Here is a 25726-nt window from a genome sequence, read left to right on the forward strand (position 1 = left end):
TGTCTTAAAACTGAAATGTTTTAATGAATAAAATCGACAAATAAGAAAAAAACAGTTTTGTCTATGTCCAATTATTTGAAAAAAAGTTATTGCTTTACACATATAGGTTCTGAAAATGTGTTTTATTATTTGAACAAAGTATGCCCCAGTGGGAGGAGTCACGTTGACATTATAAATTCCACTTATCTCCTCAGCCCACAGTATGTGCCGGAAATTAGCCATGGTTTACTCTATATTTGGACCTTTGCTGCTTCTGACTCTTCCCTGCTCTGCTTGCTTCTCCCCCAATGGTAAGAGTTATTTTTTGTATTTTTTTGTATTTGGTATTCTGCACAATATTTTTTTAAATTTGGGCGGGGTGATGTGAAGACTTTGTCGAGATCGCCATATGGAGATTGAGGTCTACACAGTGTTTCTCAACCTGTAGTCGCTACCCTCACAGGGCACTTTTCCATTTAACCTACATAGAAAATATGCCTCACATATGATCTGATACCCCACTGAAGTTCCATCTCACTGCACCAACAGCCTTGCGCTGGAGACAGGCCCCCCACTGGTCTACCCTGGTGTCTTTCAAAGTCATGATCTCAGTTTGTTTTTTAATGAATATTTTGTGTGTTCAATGTTCACTCCTAATTTGACTAGTTTTGAATTAGAGAAAATGCCCTAAGGCCTTAATGACTTGTACCCATTTTTCTCTAAGGCTCATTGTTTGACCCAAGAACCTTCGCTGGCCACTTACTCTCAGCCCATGATGACCCTGTGGATTACTTGGACCTGTCTCGGCTCGACTCTATGGGGGAGTCCGGTTCTGGTTTGATCCCAGACCAGCTTCCAATGAAAAAACCCGTTCCCCGCCCCAAGGAACAGAGGCACTACTTTGTTTCCGATGAGGCCAAGGCATTCCTCCAGGGTCGGCTGGCAACGCTCTTTGTCCCCACTTTTTACACTTTGGTCTTTGTCGTCAGCGTACCCCTAAACCTTGTCGCCGTAGTGATGTTTGTGCGTTACATCCGCCCCAGGAAACCCGCGGTGATCTACATGCTCAACTTGTCTTGCACAGACTTATTCTTTGGCCTCCTCCTGCCTTTTAAAATCTCCTACCATTACCACGGCAACAACTGGATCTACGGAGACTGGATGTGCCGTGCCGTGACTGCGGCTTTCTATTGCAACATGTACTGCTCCGTGCTGCTCATCTCCAGCATTGGTGTGGACCGTTTCCTTGCTGTGGTGTATCCTATGGACTCCCTGACCTGGAGAAGTTCCAAAACTGCCACTCTTGTCTGCATTTCAATATGGCTACTTGCTCTGGGCGGAGTGGCACCTCTGTTTTTCTCGACACAAACTGTCTATTTACCCGAACTGGGCATCAGCACTTGTCATGACGTGCAAGATGTGGGAGAGCTCCAATCATACTATCTGTACTTCTTTCCCGCATATGCCTCAATCTTCTTCTTCCTCCCTCTAGTTCTCACAGTGTTCTGTTACTTGCGCATAGTCCAAGCTCTCAAAGCATCTAACGTGGGGAATAGGTCCAGGAAGACGAGAGCAGTGGTGATGACCGTGCTGGTGTTAGTGATGTTTGTGATATGCTTCACCCCGACCAATATTATCCTAATGGTCCACTATGTGCAGTTGTCCCATGGCTCCTCTGACTCCTCCTATCAGGCCTATCTACTGTCTCTGTGCATAGGAAGCCTCAGCTGCTGCATAGACCCGCTCCTCTACTATTTCGGCTCATCCCAGTGTCAGAGGCAGGTCTTGGTTGTGTTCAGGGGAAGGAGAGGGGGCGGGTCAAGCACGTTCAGGTCACACAGTACTAGAAGCAGTGGGTATAACAGCAGCAGCATCCGTAAGGTGGAAACCCTTGGCAGCCAGTACAGCCAATGTGCTTAACACAGCCTAGACAGTTGCATCTTCTATAACAGGGGTTCCCAAACTTTTCAGAATCACCAACAAACTGGGACCCCCTTCTGTAATATGTCATTAGCATTTATGATCATTTTAGGTGCAAAACATTAAAAATGCAGTTTGATGATACCAGGGCTGGCCCAGTCAATAAGCAGACTAAGCAACTGCTTTAGGGCCCCAAGGCAACCAGCAGTCCCCCCAAGAGTGTCATTTTTAGTGCAAAAAAAGAAAAATAATGTAGAGAAAACTGAAGTACAATGCTCAAGTAAACAGAACAATTAAATTGTGTTTATTCAGCCTTAGCTAGCTAAATATTTGTTATCTACACTTTTTTTTTTTTTTTTTTTACTGTTTTTGTGAGGGAAATGTGTTAACGTCGTCTCAAAGGAGCCTGATCAGCATTATCAAGTTTTATGAGGGGCCCCAAGTCAAATTATGCTTAGGGCCCCATGAAGGCCTGGGCCGGCCCTGGATGATGCTAGTTTGGATGCTGTATTTGGAAATTTGGCTTCATTTGTTTTCAATCAAAAATGCAGAAATGTAAAAAAAAAAATGTGTTCAAAATCATCTTGCGACCCGTACTTCAGCGTCCCATGACACTCTATAGAAGTCTAAACTCTGGTCTGGGTACAACCATGGGAACACAAAATGACTCGAGGGGTATATAGTAAGAAATAGCCATTGATAATCTGATTACATTTTGACACTCTAAACAACAGTGGAATGGTTTGACTGTTTAAAAATTATACTCCTTTTAATTGTAACAAACTGTAAATAAAAGTCATAAAATGAATAATGCTGAACAAATAAAGCCATAATTTATTATGTTTGATATTTTACTTTACCATTTTACATTTTAAGGAGGGAGTACACCATAGCAGAACCGATGTCGACATATACTGTATAAAACAAAGCTAAAACAGGTATTTGAGTCTTGATTTACCACTAATCTGTATCACTACTGTTTGTGTTTAATAATGTGATTGTAGAGCTGATTCTTTATTCTGTTTGTTCCTTTTCATCTGGGCACAGCTCTGAAATACAAAAAACATTATTGTAGACATTACGTTATATATATGTATATATTATGCAATGTTTGACGACTCATTGCCTTGGGTTTAGACATTTTATCGGTGCATAGTCAAAAATCAATGTAAATCTTCTGAAGTTACTGACCTATTTTACCATCATAGCTATGAAAGTTCTGCGGAAAGTTCAGGCAGTGCAGTTGTTTCTTGAATATTTCAACATCTTTGGGATCTACATTCCCACTTCTCGCTGTAAAGAAGCCAAAGTTGAACCTGTGCACCGAGTATTTGTATTTCTGAGCTTAGAAAAGTTTGGCTCACCGAACAGCAGGAGGTTTCTCCCAGTGAAATCTTGGTTGCGAAATGCGTCTGTCCACAGCAGGCAGTCTGAGCACGTCTGGAGCAGGTGTCCTTTGTGGTCAGAGAGATTCTCTATAAAAAAAGACAGACTGAGTGTTACAATCTGCATGTGTGCGTGCATATCCAGAGCAGCAAACTAAAAGTAGGCCCTCCCTTTGCTTGCAGTTCTGAGTTTCTGCTCACAATTTGACACTCAATTTAACATATTGCCCTTTAAGTGTAATGTCTTTCTGGTTTCCACTCACTGCGAAATGTGGCGGAGAGTCCAGACAACGTTGCGTTGACCTCTCCATAGATGCAGCGACCACTGAGGAACACAAACTTGTGTAATTCAGTTCCATTAAGTCACTCGATAAACTGCTAACTCACAAGCAGTGGTCTCCCCATCGTAGAGTGATGGTCTGGCTGTCTGCAGTGGGGACCAGCTCTATCCAGGAACTTTTAAGAGAATCCAGAGCTTTGTGATATGAGCTGGGATCACCGGTGCCCATGACATAAATCCATTTTCCCAACAACTATTAAAAGGACACACTATCTGTTAATGACATTTAGGAATATGACAACTCCGTGACTTACCATTTGAGGATTTTCAAGGCTAAATGGTTTTACGAGCTCATCACAGCCCGGCGATGACGCTGCAGTGAGTAAAGTGACTGCCAGAAGAGCAAACCCAGCACAAAGAAGTCCCATGTTTGGAAGCAGAATGAGATGACAAAATAACTGGAGTGAGCTGCAGACCACGGCACGAGAGGCGGGGGCTCAACCAGACGGGACAGGACAGTTTTTAAAGGGATACAGCAAGGTGGCCTTTTTTTACGATAAAAGATAAGATCGAAGTGTGTCACTTGTTACAGCAGCAGCTCTCAAGAAACACTCAGGGGATGTAAATGTTCAGGAAAAAAGTGCAATGAAAGAAGAACAGCATCATGTTCAAACAAGTAAAATAGAGGTATCTTATGAGCAGTGAATACAAACTTTTAAAAGGGCAAAAGAAAATAAAGAATCAAATTAGAACAGAATATAAAATGTCAAAGTTGGCAAAGCAAAGTTTACTATCATAGTGCAGGTGATTGATAAAGGGACACCGATAGGTTATTGGTTTGCATAGAGTGGACTTAACATTTTATATAACTTTGTTCAGCCGATAAAACTACTTTTGTAATTACAGTGCATTTCATCTGAATGAAGAATCAATTAATCAATAGAGCTCTTTACAACAAGAGAGACCAAAGTGCTTTCAGAGATCAGATGTTGGGTTAATCCTGAGATGCTGTGAGCTAATCTGACCAGCATGTTTTTGGAGGAAGGGGAAACCAGAGTGTCCGGAGGAAACCTATATGCAGACATGAGGAAAACATGCAACCTCCACTCAGAAATGGAGTTGATATTTATTGACTCGGTTCAGGAGCAGGACCACGCCTCATTGCAATCCAACCATACTTGCATTCACCTAACCACGCCTTGTTATCTCAGTTTGTTTGAAACTGTCGACCTCCATGTCTGTTGTATTCTTCAGCAATGATTCTTCGGTATCGATTTAGATTAGATGTGCTCATTAAGGATTAGTAATCATTTTAGGGTTAGGCCAAGGGTAAAGGTCAGGGTTAGGTTTAGGGTTGGCTATGAATAAGCGTATAATTAATGGCCTATTAGCATGTTAACAGATAAAAGTATATTAAGCAGTGTGTTTATCCTCTACATCTATATTATTAATGCTTATGAATACCTTATAAATACTTAATGAGTACACCTTAAAGGAATAGGCCACCGTTTCTCCATACTGAGATATGGTCATATCTGAGCTTAGACGAGTTGATACGTACCTGTCTGGTCTTCGTGCTTGCCCATTTGAATACATTGGGAGAGGCCAAATGCTAACAACATCTTTGGTCGTTTCGCATCAACTCGTCTAAGCTCAGGTAAGAACATATTTCTGTATGTAAAAACGATGGCCTGTTCCTTTAATATAAAGCGTTACTGATTCTTCTGCTTCGAGGGGGGGGGGGGGTCCCGAAGACCTGGGTTCATCTTAGACAGAGCACAATTTAAATGAAATGATCAAATCACTAAAAACCCAAGCCTTTATCAATCTAAATCTGGAATTAAGGCTTTATCAAATACATGTGTAAGGAGAGATATTTGGAAATAAAATGTTTGTTGCGATGACTTAATTTGAAATCAGTTGGTTGTGATTCAGATTCAGAAATCAAGTTACATATGGACACCTTGCCAGAGCCGCATTCCCCTGTCCCAAAGTAGACATTATACTGTTGATGTTGTTTTGGTCTTTTTTGCAATGCCAGCCGATGCTTCAAAGTTGCTCACAGAGGCTTTTGTTCATTCTCTGGGAACAGCACTGAGCTAAAGCGTCATGAAAAGAGCAGCGCGAGATTTGCCCCCCTCCTTTTTCCGAACACGGTGAATGTGTGCACAGAATCTGGCATCTTGTTTCGTTCCCAAGGTGGAAAAAAACAAACAACACTATTGAATAAGGACAAAGTGCTTTATTTACCACACCGTTGCTAACATGTGACTCGAATGTGAAAAGCCAGTCGGCAAAGGTCAAAGACGACGCATATCAAGCCCTAACATGCAAGAAAAGTGGCAGGCTATATTAACTTGCATTGCATATATTTGATGACGAATGGCACAAAACTACACACGTGGTGAATTTGATCACTTGGAAGGCGCCTCTGTGGGTGTTGCAGAAGTCGATGTTTCCCTTTGATCTGGGCATAGCTCTGAAATCACAAATATGAATGAAGAGCAGCAGAGAGACCACAGTGAGTCCGGTAATAACATTAATGAATGATGCTTTTGTTACCGTCAGTTCCAAAAAAGTACTCGGAGGGGAATTTCAGACACCCTGCCTGCTTCTTAAAAGTCTCCACCTCGGACGCCTCCAGTTTACCATTGCGTGCTTGAAAAAAAAAAGAAAGAAATGAAATACTTGTAAAGTGATTCTTAGGAGAAAACCTCTTAACCCCTGGAGTGCATTTTCTCCATTTCAGTTTTGCCCAAATCTAAAATCTATAGGCCAGAGTCACTCATTTGAAAGCTAAGACCTGCAAAACAGATCAAACCTTTTGCTGCGTTTTTGTCACATTTTTAACATTTTACCCAATAAATAAAATTTAAATACCAGCATTAATTTTCCGACTGATATTTTCATGATTGAAAAATACCTCATAAATGTACAAACAAACATTTATGATGCTCACCCTTCCTAAGATATGACTGTAAACTTTACCGGGAGCGGGTACGTCTCCAGCTCGTCTCCATGGAGATGTGATGAAAGGCAGTAGAATTTGAGATTTAGTTTCTCATCCAAATCCATTCTTTTGTGACACACTGCAGTAACAGCATTTTCTGTGTTGAGCTGGTCATTAGAAGCATGTTTTGTTTTGTCGGCACCAGTATAGTCCAAAATGTTACGCAGTGTGCCTTGAAAGCATTTTTGTGCTGTGCTTTCGTCTTGTTTTTTTGCCACATTTTTTTTTGTCTTTAGTTGTTTTATATAGACTTTTTTGTTGTTTTTCAAGTGCTTTTGTCACTTTTTGGTCACTTTTTTGTGGTATTTTGCTCGCTTTTTTTTTCATAGCTTATTTTCATTGAGTTATTTTTGCTTTTCCGGCAAGTTTTGTCGATTTTTTTGGTCGCTTCTTTGTCACATTTTCGTCGCTCTTTTGTAGCTTTTTCATCACTTTTTAGTTGTGTTTTTGTCTGTCCTTTTTGTGATTTTGTTGGCGCGTTTTCATCATCGTTTTCGGCGCAATATTCATGCTTTTTTTTTCTTCAAGAAGCTTTTAGATTTGGGTAAAGCCAAACTGGGGAAAATATGCATGGTTCGCGTGGGGGTAAAGAGGTTTAAAAAGTAACAAAACTAAAACAAAAGTAACAGCCTGTTGTAAAAGTATGCTTGAAAATTGAACACATTTTTTTGTTGTTGTTTGTTGTTGTCTAGGAAAGCTGAATATAATCATAGCTATAAGGGGCTCTGGAGATAAGAGGGTGAGGCCTGAAGGGTGACTCACTGAACAGGAAGAGGTAGCGGCCCTTGGAGTTTCCATCAGGAAGGAGAGTGATGTCTTCAGACAGCAGGCAGTCTGCGCACGTCTCGTAGTACTTCCCCTCGTGATATGAAGTGTGGCCATTGATATTGACTAAGATGAAAGTAAAGGCATTTAGAACAAGAGATAAACAAGATGAATCAAGTTTGATATTTTTATTGCTGGGTTTCAGGTGACATCACTGTTTTCTAAAGGCCTATAATATTATATGGAGGTAAAATCATTTTGTTTTTGAGGCCATTTTTGGTCTTGCACAGAGAGATCATGGATGCAGTGACTGATATTAAACGGGTTAGATGCAAGTTAGTCATTGTAATACTCACTACTGCCACCTCAGGTCTTATGTGTAACTGCAGGTTCTATATTAAGCTTGTGCATGACGACACACCTTTTTGAGTGACAGAGCAGGATTTTAGAGGCAGTTGTGGTGAACAGGTCTGAGCTCATTCTACACATTAGGACATTGCTGGAACATATAGGGGGAGTAAAATACATAATTTTAACATTTTTAAACTCTGTATAGTCCCTTTTATAATTCATTAATTTTCTTTTTAAATACGACTTGCAAAAGTGTAATGCAGTTAATGGGAAAAACTGTCTCCTGTCCCCCACTGGGTACTGTGACATCATCACATTCTAGAACCTGCAACCCAGCAATACATTAGACCAGGGGTGTCACAAACCTTTTACATCGAGGGCCACATTTTGAAGTTTGTACGGCCACAAACTGGTGGTCAACACAGTGAAACATTCAACTGGATGCATTTAAGAGAGGATTTAACCGTATCTCACACTTTCATTTAAAATTGAAAGGTTAAAGGGACTATACGGAGTTTAAAAATATGAAAATTATGTATTTTTCTCCCCCTACATGTTTCAGCCATGTCCTAATGTGTAGAATGAGCCCAGACCTTTTCCTGCACTGTCACTCAAAAAGTTGCTACTTCGGGTCCGAATTGCCGTCATGCACAAGCTTAATATAGAAGGTGCAGTTACATGTATGACCTGAGGTGGCAGTAGTGATTATAAAATGGCCAACTTGCATTTAGTCTTTTTAAAATGGCCAACTTGCATTTAGTCTTTTTAATGCTCAGTCTATCAGAAAAAATATTCGTTTTTGAAGGTAAAATTGTGTAGAGTGACTAAATTTGCAGTAAAAACGACCTTTACTGGTGATATGTCCAAATTCAACAAGAATCTTGAGGGCCACCAAAAATCGGTCTCAGGGCCACATTTGGGCCGCGGGCCACAATTTGGGCACCACTGTATTCAACATTATTAATCCACAAAGGAATCGCTTTGTATCCCTTATGTCAATAAAGTCTACAATAGGCAAACAAAAAGGAACTTTATAATTTTTTTTTTAGATGACTTTTCTTTTTTTGTGTTTTCAGAGATAAAAATATATTGAAAACCTTACATGTGGTGTGAGTTGTCATTCCAGATATTGTGGCATTGGTCAGGCCCTGGAGACAGCTGCTGTCCTTTTTCCTGCAGAATAGTGAAGTAGCTAAATACATCATATATGAAAACCACAGATTAAGTTTTCCAAAGGTTGAGCCCTTACATGCGGTCGGCCCAGTAGAGGGTGATGTGCTCATTGTCTGAATGAGGCGAGAGATCGATCCAAGAGCTCTTCACAATATCCAAGTCATCTCTGAGCTCTGCCTTATCCCACGCCGCCACATGGAGCACCCACTTTCCGTAGATCTGCCGCCCAAGAACATCGCATTTTACTTGGAACGAAGACTCACACAAACTTTAGCCACGGGGGTCACAATAACTCAATAATAATACGAGAACAACAATGTAGAAACCTAGTAGAAAGAAGATGAGTAAGATACAGAAATAAATATACAACTAAAAAGAAAGAAAGAGATTTGTGTATAAGATAGAAAATGTGAAATTATTAAAAAACTACTTGAGAGACACAGATCCAAAGTAGCCCCCCAAAAAATTATCTATATTGACTTGATACTCACGGGGCTGTGGCTGTCCAAAACCAGAGGCTTCACCAAATCATTGCATTCTGGTTCAGCCGTAGCTCTCAGAAAAACCAGGGAAAGCAGCAGAGAAATCACAAGCTGCGGAGCCATGACCACAGCAGCGGGACGTCCCAAATCACAATAATGCCCCGGCTGTTTATGGGGTTCTCAAAGGACCCACGGAGAGTGTTGGGTAACAGTGGGATGGTGCTGCACATTGCGCCTCCTCTGGTCTTGCACATTCACCATTGTGTCGCTTTTACGTAACAGCCTTCTGTTCCTGTGTGAGAGGGGAGCAAATGTTCTCTTTAGGGGAGCAAAAAAATAAAAAAGAGAGACTGCAAAAGGGAACGCTTATGCAATTTAAAGTAAAAGAAGGGTCTCAAGTTTGTGTTTCATGACAACAAAGAGAGGCCAGGAGTACATTTATTCAGGCAAATTATCTTTCCCTAACATCTTATGGTTGTTGTTCTTTCTTCACTATACAGACATTTGTGCTCTCAGTCGTCCAGGTCGTAATGTTTCCCCCCCCCCAAATATTTAGTGCAGCAGATAAATTCATTTTTTCTACTACAGTTGGTGAAACAAGCATGACATTTTACATCTGTTGTCTCCATATTTTTTTCAGTTTTATCATAGGTTTTCCGTGTCCCTGTTCATTTGTTTATGCATTTGCTTTGGCTTTAAATACTTAAAGGTAGAGTCAACAAGCAAAGGTGAAAAGGATTTGTGTTTTTGTGGGCGCCACGGTAGCGGAGTGGTTAGCGCTCTCGCTTTCACAGCTAGAAGGTCCAGGGTTCGATTCCCACCTGGACGGTGCCTTTCTGTGTGGAGTTTGCATGTTCTCCCCGTGTCTGCGTAGGTTTCCTCCGGGTACTCCGGTTTCCCCTACCACTTAAAACATGTACAACAGGATGAATGATGTGTGTGAGTGAATGTGTGGTGGTGGTCAGAGGGAGTGTTGTGTGCAGTCGCCACAGCGCTTCTGTCAGTCTCCCCCAGGGGAAACTGAAGCTACAAAGGTAGCTCACCACCACCGAGTATGGAGTGAATGTACAATTGTCTCATGTAAAGCGCTTTGTGACTATGTTTGTGAAAGGTGCTATATAAATAAAGTTCTTCTTCTTTAATATTTCATAGAACATACAATAAACAAAGATGGAGTCCAATATGGCCCCCACAAACCTTAAAAATAAAAATGTGGTTCAGGATTCAGAAGGCACAGTTTATTGAATGTAATATTTTTTCTTGAATGACTACACATGTCCATGCACAATTCAGGTGGTGGTTTAATACATGTATAATTACAAATGAAGAGTTCCTTTGCAAAAACAGATAAGTGCCTTTGAAAAAAACTCCAAACATATGCTTGGAAATTACTCTTCACATTGCAGTGTATTTCATTACCAGGTCTGTTTCAGTGCCATTAAAACACAAAGCCACTTTATCAAATATAAACAACTTTAGCTTCATAACTTATACCTAACAAATATCCAAAAATGATTATGACAACATTCCCAAATGCTGTCTAATAGGCAATTAGTTGGTAGAAAATAGTTTTAAAGTCTATAGTTAGATGCCTGAGTTGACCAGGCCAAAGGTAGGGGGCTATAGGACTTGGTCATGTATTTACCCGGATGGTGCACAGATCACACTGGACTTAAATGACACTGGATAAATGATCGGGCGAGGTGTGGGATTACCAAACCTATTGTATACAATCACATCAACGTGCACATCATGTGGCTTTTTTTCAAATATGTCCATTGCTATCCACCACAATTGCAATTGAGCCTCCTTGTTTTCCTGCTTATGAGTACTAGGTATAAATAATAAATTACAAAATACAGTGTGATGCTTCAGATTATTTTATTTGATTTTAGTGTCATAAGATCGGCTCCTTGTGATCAAGAAAAAGCAGTGAACAAATGCAACATAAATGTCACTCGGTGAGCTCGATCTTCTCCTCGTCACAGAGGTCAAAAGGCAGCTCAGCGACATCGATGCCCTTACATTTGGCCTGGTTCTTAAAGCGTTCCATGGTGTCACTGGCCACAACCACATCCTTACTCCTTTCTATTGAACAAAATACAAGTTTGTTTTCCTTCTCAATGTATACAGCCAAAGTAGTTAGTTTCAAAGTTAAAAAAGTTAGTTTAAACGTGACTTACTGAGAAGTAGGATGATTTTGCATGTCAAATGTTTGTTGCCAAGTGTGTAGTGGCTTTGGTCGAGCCACACTGCAACATTGTCATCGAGAGAGTGCAGGTAGGCGCCTTTGTGCTCGGTGTCAATAAGTTTACTCTTCACTGGACAGAACAGTGTGAGCAGATGAATATCAACGTGAACTATACTGAGACCTAAACCGGTAGTACTTACGAATCAGGGTGAAGTCATTATTCAACCAATACGCGAAACCCTTTCTGTAGAGGCACATATCATTCCTAGAAGTAAGGGACATCTTTAATTGGCACAATGACGTTTCATGTGTAATATTGTAAAATAAATAAATAAACACTAACATTTTGTCTGCCACAGTCACATGGTACACATCCTTCTCCTCGGCTGATGTTATTTCAATCCAGGAGCCAGCAAGTATCTTAATAATATCAAAGATCTCCGTGTTGTTGGATCCTGCAGCATGAATCACGTATTTCCCAAGACCCTATAGTTAAAATAACCATTGTAAGTTGAGAACAAGACAAGTGGCCATTGCAGATTGATACAGTACCGGGTGTTGGTCTTCCAGAGGTTGGAGCAGCTCTGCGCAGTTGAGATCGTCCGCTCTGACGGAGCAGAGAGCGAAGGCGAACAGGAAAACCTTCAGAAACATGGTGAGAGTCTTTTTACGTCTGGAGGAGAATGAACCTATGGACAGGGGGAACCAATATTTATACTCACCAAAAAAATACAGCACATGGTATCTTTTGTGTGTGAAAAGAAAGATCGCTGTGTTCTCAAACTCTGGTAGCCTTGATTTTGCTACATTTGGTTGGTGTAAATAACAGGAGAGAAATTCGCACATCAGTTACCAGAGGCAGGTGCGTAGGAGATGAGGGAAAATCCCAGCGTACTTGAGCAAAAATAAAAATAGTTCCCGCACACTGCCAACCTTGCAAAAATACTTTATTAGGATGAATCGACGTTTCGGTCCTGAAAAAAAAAAAAAAGGGAATTTGCCTGATGACCGAAACATTGATTTATCCTAATAAAGTAGTTTTGCAAGGTTGGCAGTGTGCGGGAACTATTTTTTTGCTTGTTGTTGGTGTAAATAACAAAAACAAAGGAATGCATCTCTCCTAGTCATCATCATCATTGGTCCAGACTTTTCATCTTTCCAGCAGACCCAGAAACCTGCTGACATAGGCTTGTTACATATTTGATTGAAAATATTCCACAGCTGTTTTTGTTGATAAATATTTATGGCAAAAATCACAATCCAATCGCGTGTGCATTGCAAAATACAGTATGATGCGTCAGATTATTTTTATTTGATTTTTAAGATCGACTCCATGTGATCAAGAGAAAGCAGTAAATAAATGCAACATGAATGTCACTCGGTGAGCTCGATCTTCTCCTCGTCACAGAGGTCAAAAGGCAGCTCACGGACATGGATGCCCTCACATTTGGCCTGGTTCATGAAGCGTTCCATGGTGCCTTCGGCCACAACCACATCCTTACTCCTTTCTATTCAACAAAATACACGTTTTTTTCTTCTCAATGTATACAGCCAAGTTTAGTTTAAAAGTTTAAAAAGTTAGTTTAAATGTGACTTACTGAGAAGTAGGATGTTTTTGCCTTTCAAATGTTTGTTGCCATATTTGTTGTCACTGTGGTCGAACCACACAGCAACATTGTCATCGAGAGAGTGCAGGAAGAAACCTTCATACTTGCTCTCCATACGTTTATTCTTCACTGGACAGAACAGTGTGAGCAGATGAATGCCAAAGTGAACTATACAGAGACCTGAACTGATAGTACTTACCTCTCAGAATCAAGCTCTGATCACATGCGCAACACCCTTTCTGTAGAAGCACAGATCATTCCTAAAAGCAAGGGAAATCTTTAATTGGCACAATAGCGTTTCATGTGTAGTATTTCCATTTGTAAAATAAATAAATGCTAACACTCTGTCAGCCTCAGATGGTACACATCCTTCTCCTTGGCTGCTAAGATTTCAAACCAGGAGCCAGCAAGTGTCTTAAAAATGTCAAAAATCAGCATGAATCACGTATTTCCCAAGACCCTATAGTTAAAGTAACCATTGTAAGTTGAGAACAAGACAGGTGGCCATTGCAGATTGATACAGTACCGGGTGTTGGTCTTCCAGAGGTTGGAGCAGCTCTGCGCAGTTGAGATCGTCCGCTCTGACGGAGCAGAGAGCAAAGGCGAACAGGAAAACCTTCAGAAACATGGTGAGAGTCTCCTTACTGCTGGAGGAGAATGAACCTATGAACAGGGGGAACCAATATTTATACTCACAAAAACAAAATAGTACATGGTATCGTTTGTGTGTGAAAAGAAAGATCGCAGAGTTAAAAGAAAGATACGGGTTCTCAAACTCTGGAAGCTTTGATTTTGTTACATTTGTTGCATTTGTTACATTTGTTGTATTAATTAACAAACACATTATATAAAGATTTCCAAAGCTTTGAACATCTCTCAGTGTACAGTTAAATACACCATCCAGGAATGGAAAGACCACACAGCAACACTGTCATCGAGAGAGTGCAGGAAGAAACCTTCGTACTTGGAGTCCATTTGTTTATTCTTCACTGGACAGAACAGTGTGAGCAGTGTGTGCCTCCTGGTCGCCTCCCGCTGGTGGTGTTCCAGGCATGTCCTAGTGGGAAGAGGCCTTGTGGAAGACCCAGGACACGCTAGTGGGACTATGTCTCCGAGCTGGCCTGGTGTCGCCTCGGGGTCCTCCAGAACAGCTGGAGGAGGTGTGTGTGGATTGGGAAGTCTGGGCATCTCTGCTGAGACTGCTGTCCCGGATAAAGCGGAAGAAAATGGATGGATGGATGGATGGATGGAATGGAAAGATTATGGCATCACTGCAAACTTACTAAGATCCGGCTGTCCTCCGAAACTTACTGACTGAACAAGGACAGCACTGACCAGAGCTGTTACCAAGAAGCCTATGATTACCCTGGATGAACTACAGAGAGCTACAGCTCAGGTGAAGGAAACACATATGGCCTTATGACAGAGCCAAAGCAATTGCTTGCTCTTCAAAAATGTACAACAATGTACTATTTTCACTTGGGAATTGACCAGATACTGTACATAATGAGTGTAACATTTCAGAAAAGAGCACACGAGGGTTGCAAAATGTTCAAAGAGTTCTTAATGCTCTCAAGATAAGGTAAGCTTTGATTTGTTGTGTGTGCCATTTGAGCTTTTTATTCTTGGAACTAGATGCATTGACTGTTTGGCAAGACAGTCTCTTTCCATGCCTCAACAGAGGTAAAGGTCACTTTAGCCTTGCCTTATTTGTCGTTTTGTGATATCCATTCTCAGTCAGTGGACTTTTGGTTCCATTTAGGTGTGGGGAAACACCTGAAACAATTTCCCATGGAGCCATCCACCCAAGGGGAAATATATTCCTCAAGAGTCCTGCTGAATTTGCCCTCATTACGAACTTTTTACAGCAAGTTCTTCAGTTCATTATCTGGAGCCTTGACCATAGGTGCCATAGGTAGAACTTTTTACTCTAAGGAAACCATTGTGATTTGAAAAAAGAGTTTTCCACAGGGCTCCATTTTGGGTCCATTACTCTTTGCTCTCTACTCTAATGACTTTTCTCTACATGATTTTTAATTTACTCTATTTATTTGCGCTTTCTGAGAATATATTATATTGTGCACGAGAACAAGACACTTCACCCACCTGTTGTTTAGTGGCTCTCATTTATCAAACTTGCATTCGGCGAGGTGTGCGGTGTACGCCTTCTTGGATGGACAGCAAGCTTGACTCGGTTTGACGCAAATACAGGCTCCATTTTTAAATGCGGTCAGCAGAGGATCTATCTATTCTTTTAATGAAAGGATTCTCTGCAACTGTTACTGCCGTTTCATTGAGAGCCTATCAACTTTTTCAAATCATGGATGGATATTAATAAGCTTTCACTCAAGTTAAATAAAACTGAAGTAATGATTGATGTTTGGAAATTGTATATGTCAGGATTGGGTAATCACTTTAAATGGTATGTCAATAGAAAATGTGTCTGAAAACAAATTTTTGGGGATAATTATTAATGATAAACTGAACTGGAAACCGCACATCAGGCACTTTCAAAATAAAATCTCAAAAAACATCGCAGTGATTAATCAAATTAAATATGTGCTGGAGTACAAAGCGCTTCATCTGCTGAACTGTTTTCTGGTCGACAGCTCATCCCCCTCTTCTCCCTCTTCTCCCACATGCCCTCTTCTTCCTTGTGATCGTCTTCCTCCTCGTCATCGTCTTTGCCACAGAGATCTGATCAATTGCAAAGAAAACACTCTTTATCCAAATGCAAAAACGCGCGCAAATGAATAACACTGTCGCATCTGACATACGGTATAGACATTTGGGGTAACAATTATAAAAGCTTCTTACATTCCCTTTTCATACTCCAGAAACAAGCAATAGGAACAATTGACAAGGTGCTCTTTAATTAGCATTAAAATTGGCTTCAAGAACTTGGCTTTCTGGGTACTCTTTACTCTGACAACTTCTACGACTTGCGATTCTTGTGCCGCATAAAACATGGCTTGAATGAACTGAAAATGAATGAATTAGAAAAGTCTCGAAACAACACATGATGCTCAAGAATTCTTTTTATTTATTTCTGTTTGAAGGAAATCATATGATCAAGGATGAATGAGATGAATAAAGTCACTCTCCAGGTTTATGCTTCTGCTTGCATGACTTGTCCTGCTCATAACCAGCAGAAGGCCACTCTTAATTAACAGACTCCTTTTCTTCCTAGTTCCCCTCTTATCCCTCCTCCCCCTCTTATCCCTCCTCCCCCTCTTCTCCCTCGTCCTCCTCTTATTCCTCTTCCCCCTCTTCTCCCTCCTGCCCCTTTTCCCCCTCATCCCCCTCATCCCCCTCTTCTACCTCTTTCCCCTCTTCTCCCTCTTCCCCCTCATCCCAATCCTTTCCCTCATCCTCCTCATCCTCCTAATCCTCCTCTTCTCCCTCATCCACGTCTATTCCCTCATCCTCCTCATCCTCCTTATCCCCCTCTTCTCCCTCATCCACCTCTTTTCACTCATACTCCTCATACTCCTCATACTCCTCATACTCCTTATCCCCCTCTTCTCCCTCATCCACCTCATCCTCCTTATACCCCTCTTCTCCTTCATCCACGTCTTTTCCCGCATCCTCCTCATCCTCGTCATCCTCCTCATCCTCCTCTTCTCCCTCACCCACCTCTTTTCCCTCATCCTCCTCATCCTCCTTATACCCCTCTTCTCCTTCATCCACGTCTTTTCCCTCATCCTCCTCATCCTCGTCATCCTCTTCATCCTCCTTATACCCCTCTTCTCCCTCACCCCCCTCTTCTCCATCGTCTCCCTCTTCCCCCTCTACTACCGCAGGCCCCTCTTCTTCCTTGTGATCGTCTTCCTCCTCGTCATCGTCTTTGCCACAGAGATCTGATCAATTGCAAAGAAAACTCTCTTAATCCAAATGCAAAAACGCACACAAAATGAGTAACACTGAAACAGCACGAGTCACCTTGAGTGTCTGGACAGTGGATGTCATTTAGTTTGAAGCCGACACATTGAGCCTGTTTGTTGAAACGTTCCATAGTTTCCTTAGACACGTGATCAGTTGTTGCTGTTGAAAGAAGTAACAAAAGACTTTCAGCAAAGTTCATTGACCTGTCAAAAAGTATATAAATTCTGATGTGAACTTACCCAGTAGGAAAATAGCTGTAGGCCTTCTTCTGGGTTTTTTAAACATTTTGGGGAGTTTTAGATACTTTTTTTTGGCCCAAAAAACAGAAACATTCTTATTCAAAGTCTGCAGGAGTGTGCCCTTGTTAACCGAAGTGAATGGTTTGGTCTTATCTGAACAATACAAGAGTTGTTATTGGATAAATATTTATCTAAGAATGAAGGATATATATGTCATGAAATGTTAGTCTACTTACATTTGAAAACCGCCTTGTCCTTCTTATTCACTTTGTGAATACCTTTTGTAATGATACATGTCTTGCCCCTAGAAACAAGCAAAACAATTATTGGAAAAAAAGTAGCATATTAGTCTGCTTCCGATGGTGATTTGCAAGTCACAAAGCATAATTACTCACAATTTGTCATGTCGGCGCACCTTTGCCATGTTGTCATACTCAGTAGCTTGTACTTCAATCCAGGAACTTTTAATTCTCTTCATTATTCTGGCTATACTTGAAGGACTAATAGCCCTAGCATGAACTATCCAGTCCCCATCATTCTTCAGTGTTTAAAGTGGAAATATTAAAGTTATAAATATGCTAAATGTGGGACAAAATAATGATGTGAAAGTCATACTTTACCATTAGTTGGTGCTCACTTGGTTTGAGCAGCTCTTCACAGTCTGGATCACGATGAGCTCTAACAGAGCAGAGAGTCAAAGCAAACAAGGACACCTTCAAAAACATGGTGACTGTCTCTTCAGGAGGTGAATGTACTGAAGGGTGAGAGCATTTATATTCTGTTTATACAGGATCACTGAATACTACATTTAAAATCCATGTGCAACATGTTCAAAGAAAGCTGTTACTGTTCTCAAGATAAGGATGGTAAACTTTGATTTGTTATATTTTGTTGTTTAGTGTTTACCACTCGATACAAGATGAAAGAGTATGACTGCATTCTTTTTTTTGTCTTTTTCTGCGAACTGCATCTGTGATCTCTGTGTTCCACGTTGTTTTACTGGATACTTTTTTGCATCTTGCCGTCTTTTTGTGGGGTTTGGGTGGATTTTTTTTTTTACTGCAGAGAGTCCATTATGGTCCGGAAGAAAGCAGCTTGTTAAAAGTAAACAGCTAGCTTATCAGCTAAACCCATTTGAGACCTACACATTTCTTCTTCTGAGACGCTGAAGAGGCACCAAGAGCCGCCCACACCTGCAGCACAGTGGAGGCGCCCCAAGAGGAGCTACAGGAAACAAGGAAGGGACCAACAAGGAGGTATCCAGACGAGACTCACAGCTAAGTCACACATGCCTTCTATTGTTCTGGCTAATGGATGTTCACTGGAGAATTAAACAGATTATCTGCAAAGCTCTTCCCAGAAGATGATGAAAGACTGTTGTGGAGTGGAGGGAGCTGCACAGGAGGAAGAGGAAGTTTCAGAGGATCAAAGGAAACTGAAGGCCGCCAGCCAGGTTTCCTCCGGGTGCTACGGTTTCCCCGACCTCCAAAAACTCCGCTCAGGTTGACCCACAGTGGCGACGCAGTTCAGTCGCAGCAGCTCAGGACGAACACCTGAACACAATTTTGTTGTATATTTGCACAATAACAAATAAAGCACTTACTTATATCCCTTCTTTAAGCCCCGCTTGTAGTGGTTCTAGGCTGTGAGACATGGTTCCTCCAGGGGCGTCTTCCGCAAAAGCCCAAGAGCGCCTTCTGACCCAATTCACCCTGCAATTCATTTTTTAATCTGATAATTTACCCTTTTTGTCGGTTAGTGCTAGATCGTATGCTCGGGAGGGACGGTCGGCTATGATTTTATATAGATCTATGAGTTGGTTTGTCTAAAAATACAAATAATCCTAATCCTAACCCTAATCCTAACCTTAAAGTTAACCATTTCCCTGGCCCTAACCTTAATTTGTGTCATGATATCTCACGTTTTCACAGCAGACTGTCCCTCAGGAGCATACGATCTAGCACTAACCCTTTTTGTCTGAGGGTCTCAATCTTTATGACACTGTAAGTCATTTATAAGCCTTCAAACCAGTCTCGACTACCAACACACTGTCTGCTAAAATCACATCTTGTGATACTATTAATAATTACCTTGTTACTTCTTATAGTTGTGTGCAAAACGATTTCAATCATTGCTCTTGTTGTTTGTCATAATTCTGATGTTGATGATGATGATTTTTTACTATTAGTGACATTAGCAAGATGATGATGGCGATATTATTATTATTATCAACTGCCACCTCATATCCACCTGGAAAGGTCTCTCAGGCAAGGTTCAAGACAATTCAGTTCAGAAATAAGGATGAAACAATGATATCACAATATAAATAGTGGCTTTTCATATTATTGTGAATTTTCACAATTATTTATTGAAAGATCTCGCAGCATGGGAAAAAAGGATCATGCTCCATATCAGAGCTGTCAACCTAAAGATATTTACTGGTATCATATGACCGTCATGTCGTCTTTAAATGCATTAGGCTCATCACTGTATATTTACATTTCTCTAATAATGGACATGTTAGGTTAGCACCATAATATTGGCCGTATACTGTACAGTAGCATTCAGAAAACATATTAATTTGTGTTGTCATATCCATAGCTGTTAATATCAACTGTAGCTCTCTGTAGGTGGCCTATGCGGATGACAAAATGGACAAAGTTACCCTCCACCTGCTTAAACGACAAGTGCAAAGACAACTAAACAAGCAGATGTCACTTTTCTGAAACTAATGGCACAGACACTTGTACTAAGAGAAAAGAAACTTTATACCAGCATATTCAAATTCATTTACAAAGAACAATACAACAATAATAATAATAATATTAAAAAAGAACATAAGCACATCACAAATGGAGTTCCGTATATTGTCACAAAAGAGATAAATGTATGGCTTTAAAGAAAGGTTTTTGAGAATGTCCTGTGTCCATCTTCCAATTTTACAGATTTCTATCCAGTTTTTTCCTTAAATAAAATCAAATACAGATTCAAGACAAAGGAGATAAATTTGGGAGCTGTACACTTTGCAAGAGGAGAGTGACCCTATGTACAAAAACATTATGCATCCAGGGCAGTGGAGAACCCTTTCAAAAATCTTGGGCAACTTTATAGTTTCCCATGGCAACAACAAATACCCCATATTGCCTTTGTTACAGTTTGGGAAATTTGTTACATGTGTGATACAATATAATTGTAATTTATAATAACACTTGTGCCAGCCCCATGCCAAGAAAGAGGAAACATCAGTCATCTAGTAAAAAGCCTGTAATATCAAGTGCTTCCAGCCCTGTTCCAGACCTTCTGCCAACTTAAACACTCACAAAAATTTGTAAAGAGGCCAGGTTGAACAGAACACATTGATGTATGTTCCTCAGTTTTCCGTATTGTAAACAAACAAACAAACAAGCAAACAAACAAACAAACAAGCAAACAAACAAACAAACAAACAAACAAACAAACAAACAAACAAACAAACAAACAAACAAACAAACAAACAAACAAACAAACAAACAAACAAATGAACAAATAAGCACAATTATGTGGCATATACTGTAGAAAAATGCCTGTGTGTCACATACACACTGAATAGAAATATACAAAGAGCGCCTTCGCACTCGTTGGGTTCCCTTGGGTTTCTTTGTACTGTCTCTGTATTGCACCCGGCATATTAAACAGATGGCAAGGACAGTGTTTATAGAGTCCAGAGGAAGATGAAGCTTGTCTCTGTATGTGCCGGGACAGTGGCCTCAGTGGCCTCTCTCTCTGCTCCCATCCAGCCATTTAGCATCAGGTCGTCACACACTCATCGTCATGTTGGGAGAGTACTGCACATGGGAAACCACTCAGCTGTACTGACGTGGGACAAGGTGATATTCATATTTGTATAACTTCAAAAAAAAATACTCACACTCTCATTTTGAAAAGGGTTAAGGAAATTGCCACCCATCTCTCCTTCTTCCCTGGGTGTTCCTGGTTGGTTGCTCATACTCAGGTTTCCAGGAGAGTTCTGTGGATCGAATGTTTGAAAACAACAAGCAAGGAAAAGACACAATAAATGCTAACAAATGGGTTTGAAATTTTACCTTGGGTAAGCTGTCCATATCACCCGATCCTAAAGAAAATTAAAACAAATAATAAATGCTCAATCTTAAGTTATCAATCAATCATCACCATACCTAATGAACCATTGATGTGATGGGACTCCATCCCCGCCATGCCACTCAAAGGACCATCACCCCCTGCACCCAACGGGAACTAAACAAAGTAAAGAGTATGTTTTAGAGTCAGTTTTAAACTTAAGCATTCATTAAAAAAAAAGCCTCACGTTTGTTCGACTTCCACCAGAAGGAGCTGCGTTTATCAATGTGTACATGTTGTCCCCAGAGTTAGTTGAATCTAATAAAACACAAAATTCAGTAGTATTTTTTGTATTTCATGCTTTATTTGTACAGACAAAAACCTACCTGCTGGGCTTGGCATTATGGGAGTTCCAGGGGGGCCGCCTCCACCGGGTGGTCCCTAAAACAATCATAAATAAAGTATGTCGAGCACTAATAGTCTGAATCTAACAAATGACGCTTACCACGTAACTTCCGGGAGACGCTGAGGAGTAAGGAGTCTGCAAAAACAAAGAGAGAAACAGGAAATATCTACTGAGAGCTCATGCGATGGTGTAAATTGAAATTTATTCGTCATGCTTACAGAATTGGCATTTGAAGGATTTGGCCATGGTCTTCCTACTCCAGGTCCCCTAAAAAACAATCTTTATTGATATCTAGTAATTTATGTCTACACCACTTTCAACATTTATTTTAAAATATGCTAGTTGAGAAAGTAACTTGTGTGATGCTATTCTGTTTCCAAATGTTGCATTAATTGCCTTTGTAAAGAGAAGGTCACAGACTGCTCTGACGGCAGGCAAGGTGTTTTTTACAGGAAAGTATTTGATCAACTTGCAACACTGATGCCAAGACAAGGACACAATGCTCACTAACTCCAGGGTCACCAAGTATTTTGTAACAACATTGTGGAACTACTTTCTTTCCATTTACCACAGAGAATTAAACACCATGGGCCCGATCTTGTGTTTCGAAACGTAGACTATAGTGTGGGCTTTGTATATGCATGTCACCTTGAAGGAACAGGCCAACTTTTTCCCCATACTGAGATATGTTCTTACCTGAGCTTAGACGAGTTGATACGTACCTGTCTGGTCTTTGTGCGTGCCCTCAGTCATATCTCAGTATGGAAAAGCGGTGACCTGTTCCTTTAAAACGCAGATTTGGTGTGGTGTTATGGCACTTGAAGACATATGTGGTTTGTTTATAGAAAACTATCTTCGCATTAGGGGTGTGCACTCTGATCTACTGTGCCAAAGTAGGCCAGTGCGTATGCACAACCAGACATTTGTTTGACCATTCATATTAAACTTTCTTTATGTTGTTATTACCGTTAGACCGATGATCGCTGTACCAGGGATACAACCCCGGGGTTATTGCTAAAGCAGCGAGCTGCGCCTTGACTTGTGAAAAGAGAAAACCTCCTTCTGTTGCACACAAATAAATCGTAATCTATTATAAAATCAAGCCCCGAGCATGTGCTTTCAACGTGTATATTCAATCAAGCAGACTTTTCGAGGTAATTTGTTTTCAGTTTGATAAGATGACATGGATTCTAAAGGAAGAATACAAGGCAGCGCGATGTAAAGAGGAACGGAATGTGGAGAATGCTCCGAGTGCCACTTGTAGTGAACCGCACCTCAGTCGACTTCTTTTTTTAATAAGCGACGCCCTCTTGCTAGTGGCTCAGTCACATAGCATAAAAGCAGCGCCACTTGCAAGATAACACGTGTCCCATGTTGCGTTTTGAGTTGTGATGTTCTTGCGCCAGGCGGAAAATCTGGCCTCATATGTGTCATGATAAATGATTAATTAAAAATGCAATAAAACCTGAACTCACATGTTCATACTTGGCAAACCAGGACCCACCAGGGCGTTGAGAGGCGGTCTCATCCCACTTCCGTAGTTCTAGAATAAATAGTTTAATTTTCTTTGCTCTAAACTGAAGAATGCTTCCACACTGTACATACATCAAGCATGTGGTCTTTTACCTGCGGCCCCAGGGGCACCATGCCTCTAGGCGGAGTCATCCTCTGCATGGGACTGCCCATATTGGGATGTCCTGAAAATATTGTCTTAGTTTAAGTTATGACCAAATGTTGGGGGGAAAAAATACTGTGAAAATAATACACAAATTCCAAATACTACAATGGAGACTGTGCACCTTGTTGTCTTGTCGGGTCCATGGCACTGAGCATTGGCTGGCTCCCAGGAACACCTCCCAGTCCCTACATATAACAAAAGCACAAATCGAACACACCATACACTTTCAATGGCAAAACTGTAACTATAACATAGATGGAATATTGTAAATAAACAAACAAACAAGCACAAAAAAAAATACATGAAAAAATAAAAATGGCTGGTTAAGTTCTAAAGAAAGTTCTTTGAGCAGCAGTGATGTCTTACCTGACTGGGTAATCTCAGGGGCGGTCTGGGTCCTCCGGGATATCGTGGTGACATGAAGGGCTATACATACATACATAAACACAAGAAATCCAGAAGTTTTTGGTTGTGCCTTTGAATGACCGGTACAGAACAGTGGTAACTCATTTTGGACATAATATAGATTTGGCGTGTTTAGTAACTTTTGTATCAGACCATGTTTTAATACGTTTTTCCTAATCCAAACTGGGCCCATAGCACCAGGTTATACCACTAGAGGGCAATATTCCACCTCCACTCGGCATACTCTCATCTGTTTTGTATGCATTCTTCCAAATATTGCCTCTGACGTCACTTAAAGTACAATTACATCATTAAATATTACAATGAATTGGTCCTAACCTAAATTAACATTTGATAGATAAGCCTGAGAATACATTGGAAATAGTTATCTGACATTTCTGGAATTGGAGAAACAATAGCTGTCCAAGAGGAAAGGGCTGTTTGGTCTCAAGTTTAAGTTTTTAGAAGACACAGCAGAGAAATTCCCATGAAGGCTATTGATCCGGTGTCAAAAAGCCAGAGTCTGACTTGGACTGATAACGACGGCTAATCAATGTACAGACGGTTGAGCATTTGGGGGAAAGTGAAGATCACTACAGATTGTTATGTGTCTGGAGATATAGTTATCCAGATAGGTTTTTGTTTGTGAAGCCTTGCAGTGCTTGCAACAGGACACAAATTCTAATGCTTGCATAATTTACTTGTTCATTATATTGTTTTATGCTGTTATTACCAGAATTCATGTGCAATTCCTTATCGGTCATTAAAACAAAAAAGGGTTTACGTGGTATTCAATAAGGAATTCTTGCCATTTCTTTATATGATACTGTTCATTTCAGACTAAAGTGGATAGAACATTAGTAAAGTAAAATAAAGGTGAGGTTTTCCTGTAGACTTCAAATTTAGGCAAACACATAGCTCAGAAATGTAGGTTACAGTTTTGGTTGAATCAAATCTGTGTAGTGCTAGAACTGGGCCAAACATGACACACCTAAACTCCACTAATATACTTAACTGTATCTGTGTGCGATACCTGAAAAAATCCGGGTGGTACAGGTCCCACCGGCAGCCCCTCTCCCGGGGGCAGGTTTCCAAGGACTGGGCTGGGGGCAGCTGCAGCGCTCTGGAGAAGACAGACATTATTTAAATACGCGAGGAGGACTTCAACCATATCAGAGTCTACAATGTTTACCTCCAGGCTCAAGTCTGGAGGAATAACTGTAACCAGGATATTAACAAGGCAACTCGCCAAATACTGGTCAATTATTGTTTGGCCAGATACCACACACCTCACAAGCCAATTCTAGGACCTTTTTTTTCCTTTTTCTTTTTTACAATAAATGGTACACCTTCATACCGTGTTTTTGTTGTATCATTCTTACGTATATATTACATATTATAAAACATTGTGTGCGAATGCTTCTTTTTTTTATTTCTTAAATCATATATTTTTAGTATTTGTTTTCTTATGTTTATGCAACTGTGAAGCACTTTGAATTGCCTTGTGTATGAATTGTGCTCTACAAATAAACTTGCCTTGCCTTGCCTATCATTCCCTAAGTTGTGTCAATCTCCTAGGAGTATAGGAGTAAATATTATGTAGGTATTTTATGTTTTACGATAAAACATGCTTAGGTTAGATATTCATTTCAGAGTATTAAGCTTCATGTTCATTTTGATGTGAAAAACTGTGGTTCTCCCAGTACCAATGGTTGAGACACAGGGACTCTCTGCTGCAAACTTGCATTGTAACTATGTCTAATCGCATTGCGCCTGCCATATATTTATAAACTGAAACTATAGGTCTTCTCTCAGCCTGCAAGCCTGCCTGCCTTGCTCCTGTGGGCTGCTTCCTGTTGCCTCAGTATAGGATTATTTTTGTACCATGGGTGT

General features: G+C 40.6%; 4 protein-coding genes and 1 long non-coding RNA gene across 6 annotated transcripts in view; 1 reads left to right on the forward strand and 4 right to left on the reverse strand.

Annotated features, from left to right (window-relative positions):
• Positions 1 to 148: 148 nt before the first annotated feature.
• f2r (coagulation factor II (thrombin) receptor) lies at positions 149 to 1900 on the forward strand. Its single transcript, XM_079565862.1, has 2 exons — positions 149 to 290; positions 704 to 1900. Exons 1-2 carry the CDS (start codon positions 203 to 205, stop codon positions 1897 to 1899), a joined length of 1284 nt encoding a protein of 427 aa, XP_079421988.1. The 5' UTR covers positions 149 to 202; the 3' UTR covers position 1900.
• A 946-nt stretch (positions 1901 to 2846) lies between these two features.
• LOC306980581 (uncharacterized protein) lies at positions 2847 to 4029 on the reverse strand. The gene is made up of 6 exons (XM_079580007.1): positions 3879 to 4029; positions 3672 to 3817; positions 3548 to 3609; positions 3264 to 3374; positions 3091 to 3192; positions 2847 to 2948 (listed from the first exon to the last, which is right to left on the reverse strand). Exons 1-6 carry the CDS (start codon positions 3990 to 3992, stop codon positions 2914 to 2916), a joined length of 570 nt encoding a protein of 189 aa, XP_079436133.1. The 5' UTR covers positions 3993 to 4029; the 3' UTR covers positions 2847 to 2913.
• Positions 4030 to 5706: 1677 nt separating this feature from the next.
• On the reverse strand, positions 5707 to 9547 carry LOC306973525 (saxitoxin and tetrodotoxin-binding protein 2-like). The gene is made up of 6 exons (XM_079570448.1): positions 9355 to 9547; positions 8940 to 9082; positions 8793 to 8863; positions 7337 to 7465; positions 6127 to 6222; positions 5707 to 6043 (listed from the first exon to the last, which is right to left on the reverse strand). The coding sequence occupies exons 1-6, from the start codon at positions 9466 to 9468 to the stop codon at positions 5979 to 5981; spliced, it is 618 nt and encodes a 205-aa protein (XP_079426574.1). The 5' UTR covers positions 9469 to 9547; the 3' UTR covers positions 5707 to 5978.
• Positions 9548 to 17092: 7545 nt separating this feature from the next.
• On the reverse strand, positions 17093 to 17991 carry LOC306974247. Its single transcript, XR_013793615.1, has 4 exons — positions 17888 to 17991; positions 17504 to 17805; positions 17268 to 17420; positions 17093 to 17187 (listed from the first exon to the last, which is right to left on the reverse strand). It is a non-coding gene; the product is annotated as an uncharacterized lncRNA (long non-coding RNA).
• Positions 17992 to 20134: 2143 nt separating this feature from the next.
• Positions 20135 to 25726, reverse strand: part of LOC306968594 (single-stranded DNA-binding protein 2) — a 47196-nt gene continuing 41604 nt past the window's right edge. The window contains exons 5-17 of one of the 2 annotated variants that reach the window (XM_079564020.1): positions 24867 to 24956; positions 23795 to 23854; positions 23550 to 23613; positions 23377 to 23447; positions 23226 to 23293; positions 21969 to 22017; positions 21850 to 21885; positions 21731 to 21785; positions 21592 to 21662; positions 21443 to 21521; positions 21350 to 21378; positions 21175 to 21273; positions 20135 to 21091 (exon numbers count right to left, since the gene is read on the reverse strand). In XM_079564020.1, the coding sequence (XP_079420146.1) occupies positions 21062 to 21091; positions 21175 to 21273; positions 21350 to 21378; positions 21443 to 21521; positions 21592 to 21662; positions 21731 to 21785; positions 21850 to 21885; positions 21969 to 22017; positions 23226 to 23293; positions 23377 to 23447; positions 23550 to 23613; positions 23795 to 23854; positions 24867 to 24956 (801 nt within the window). In that variant the 3' untranslated portion in view covers positions 20135 to 21061. Of the gene's footprint in view, positions 21092 to 21174; positions 21274 to 21349; positions 21379 to 21442; positions 21522 to 21591; positions 21663 to 21730; positions 21786 to 21849; positions 21886 to 21968; positions 22018 to 23225; positions 23294 to 23355; positions 23448 to 23549; positions 23614 to 23794; positions 23855 to 24866; positions 24957 to 25726 lie in introns of both variants that reach the window. The other variant, XM_079564019.1, reaches the window with a different exon arrangement.

The sequence above is a fragment of the Gobius niger genome (assembly GCF_951799975.1).
Source record: "Gobius niger genome assembly, chromosome: 1".
NCBI classification, from domain to species: Eukaryota; Metazoa; Chordata; class Actinopteri; order Gobiiformes; family Gobiidae; genus Gobius; species Gobius niger.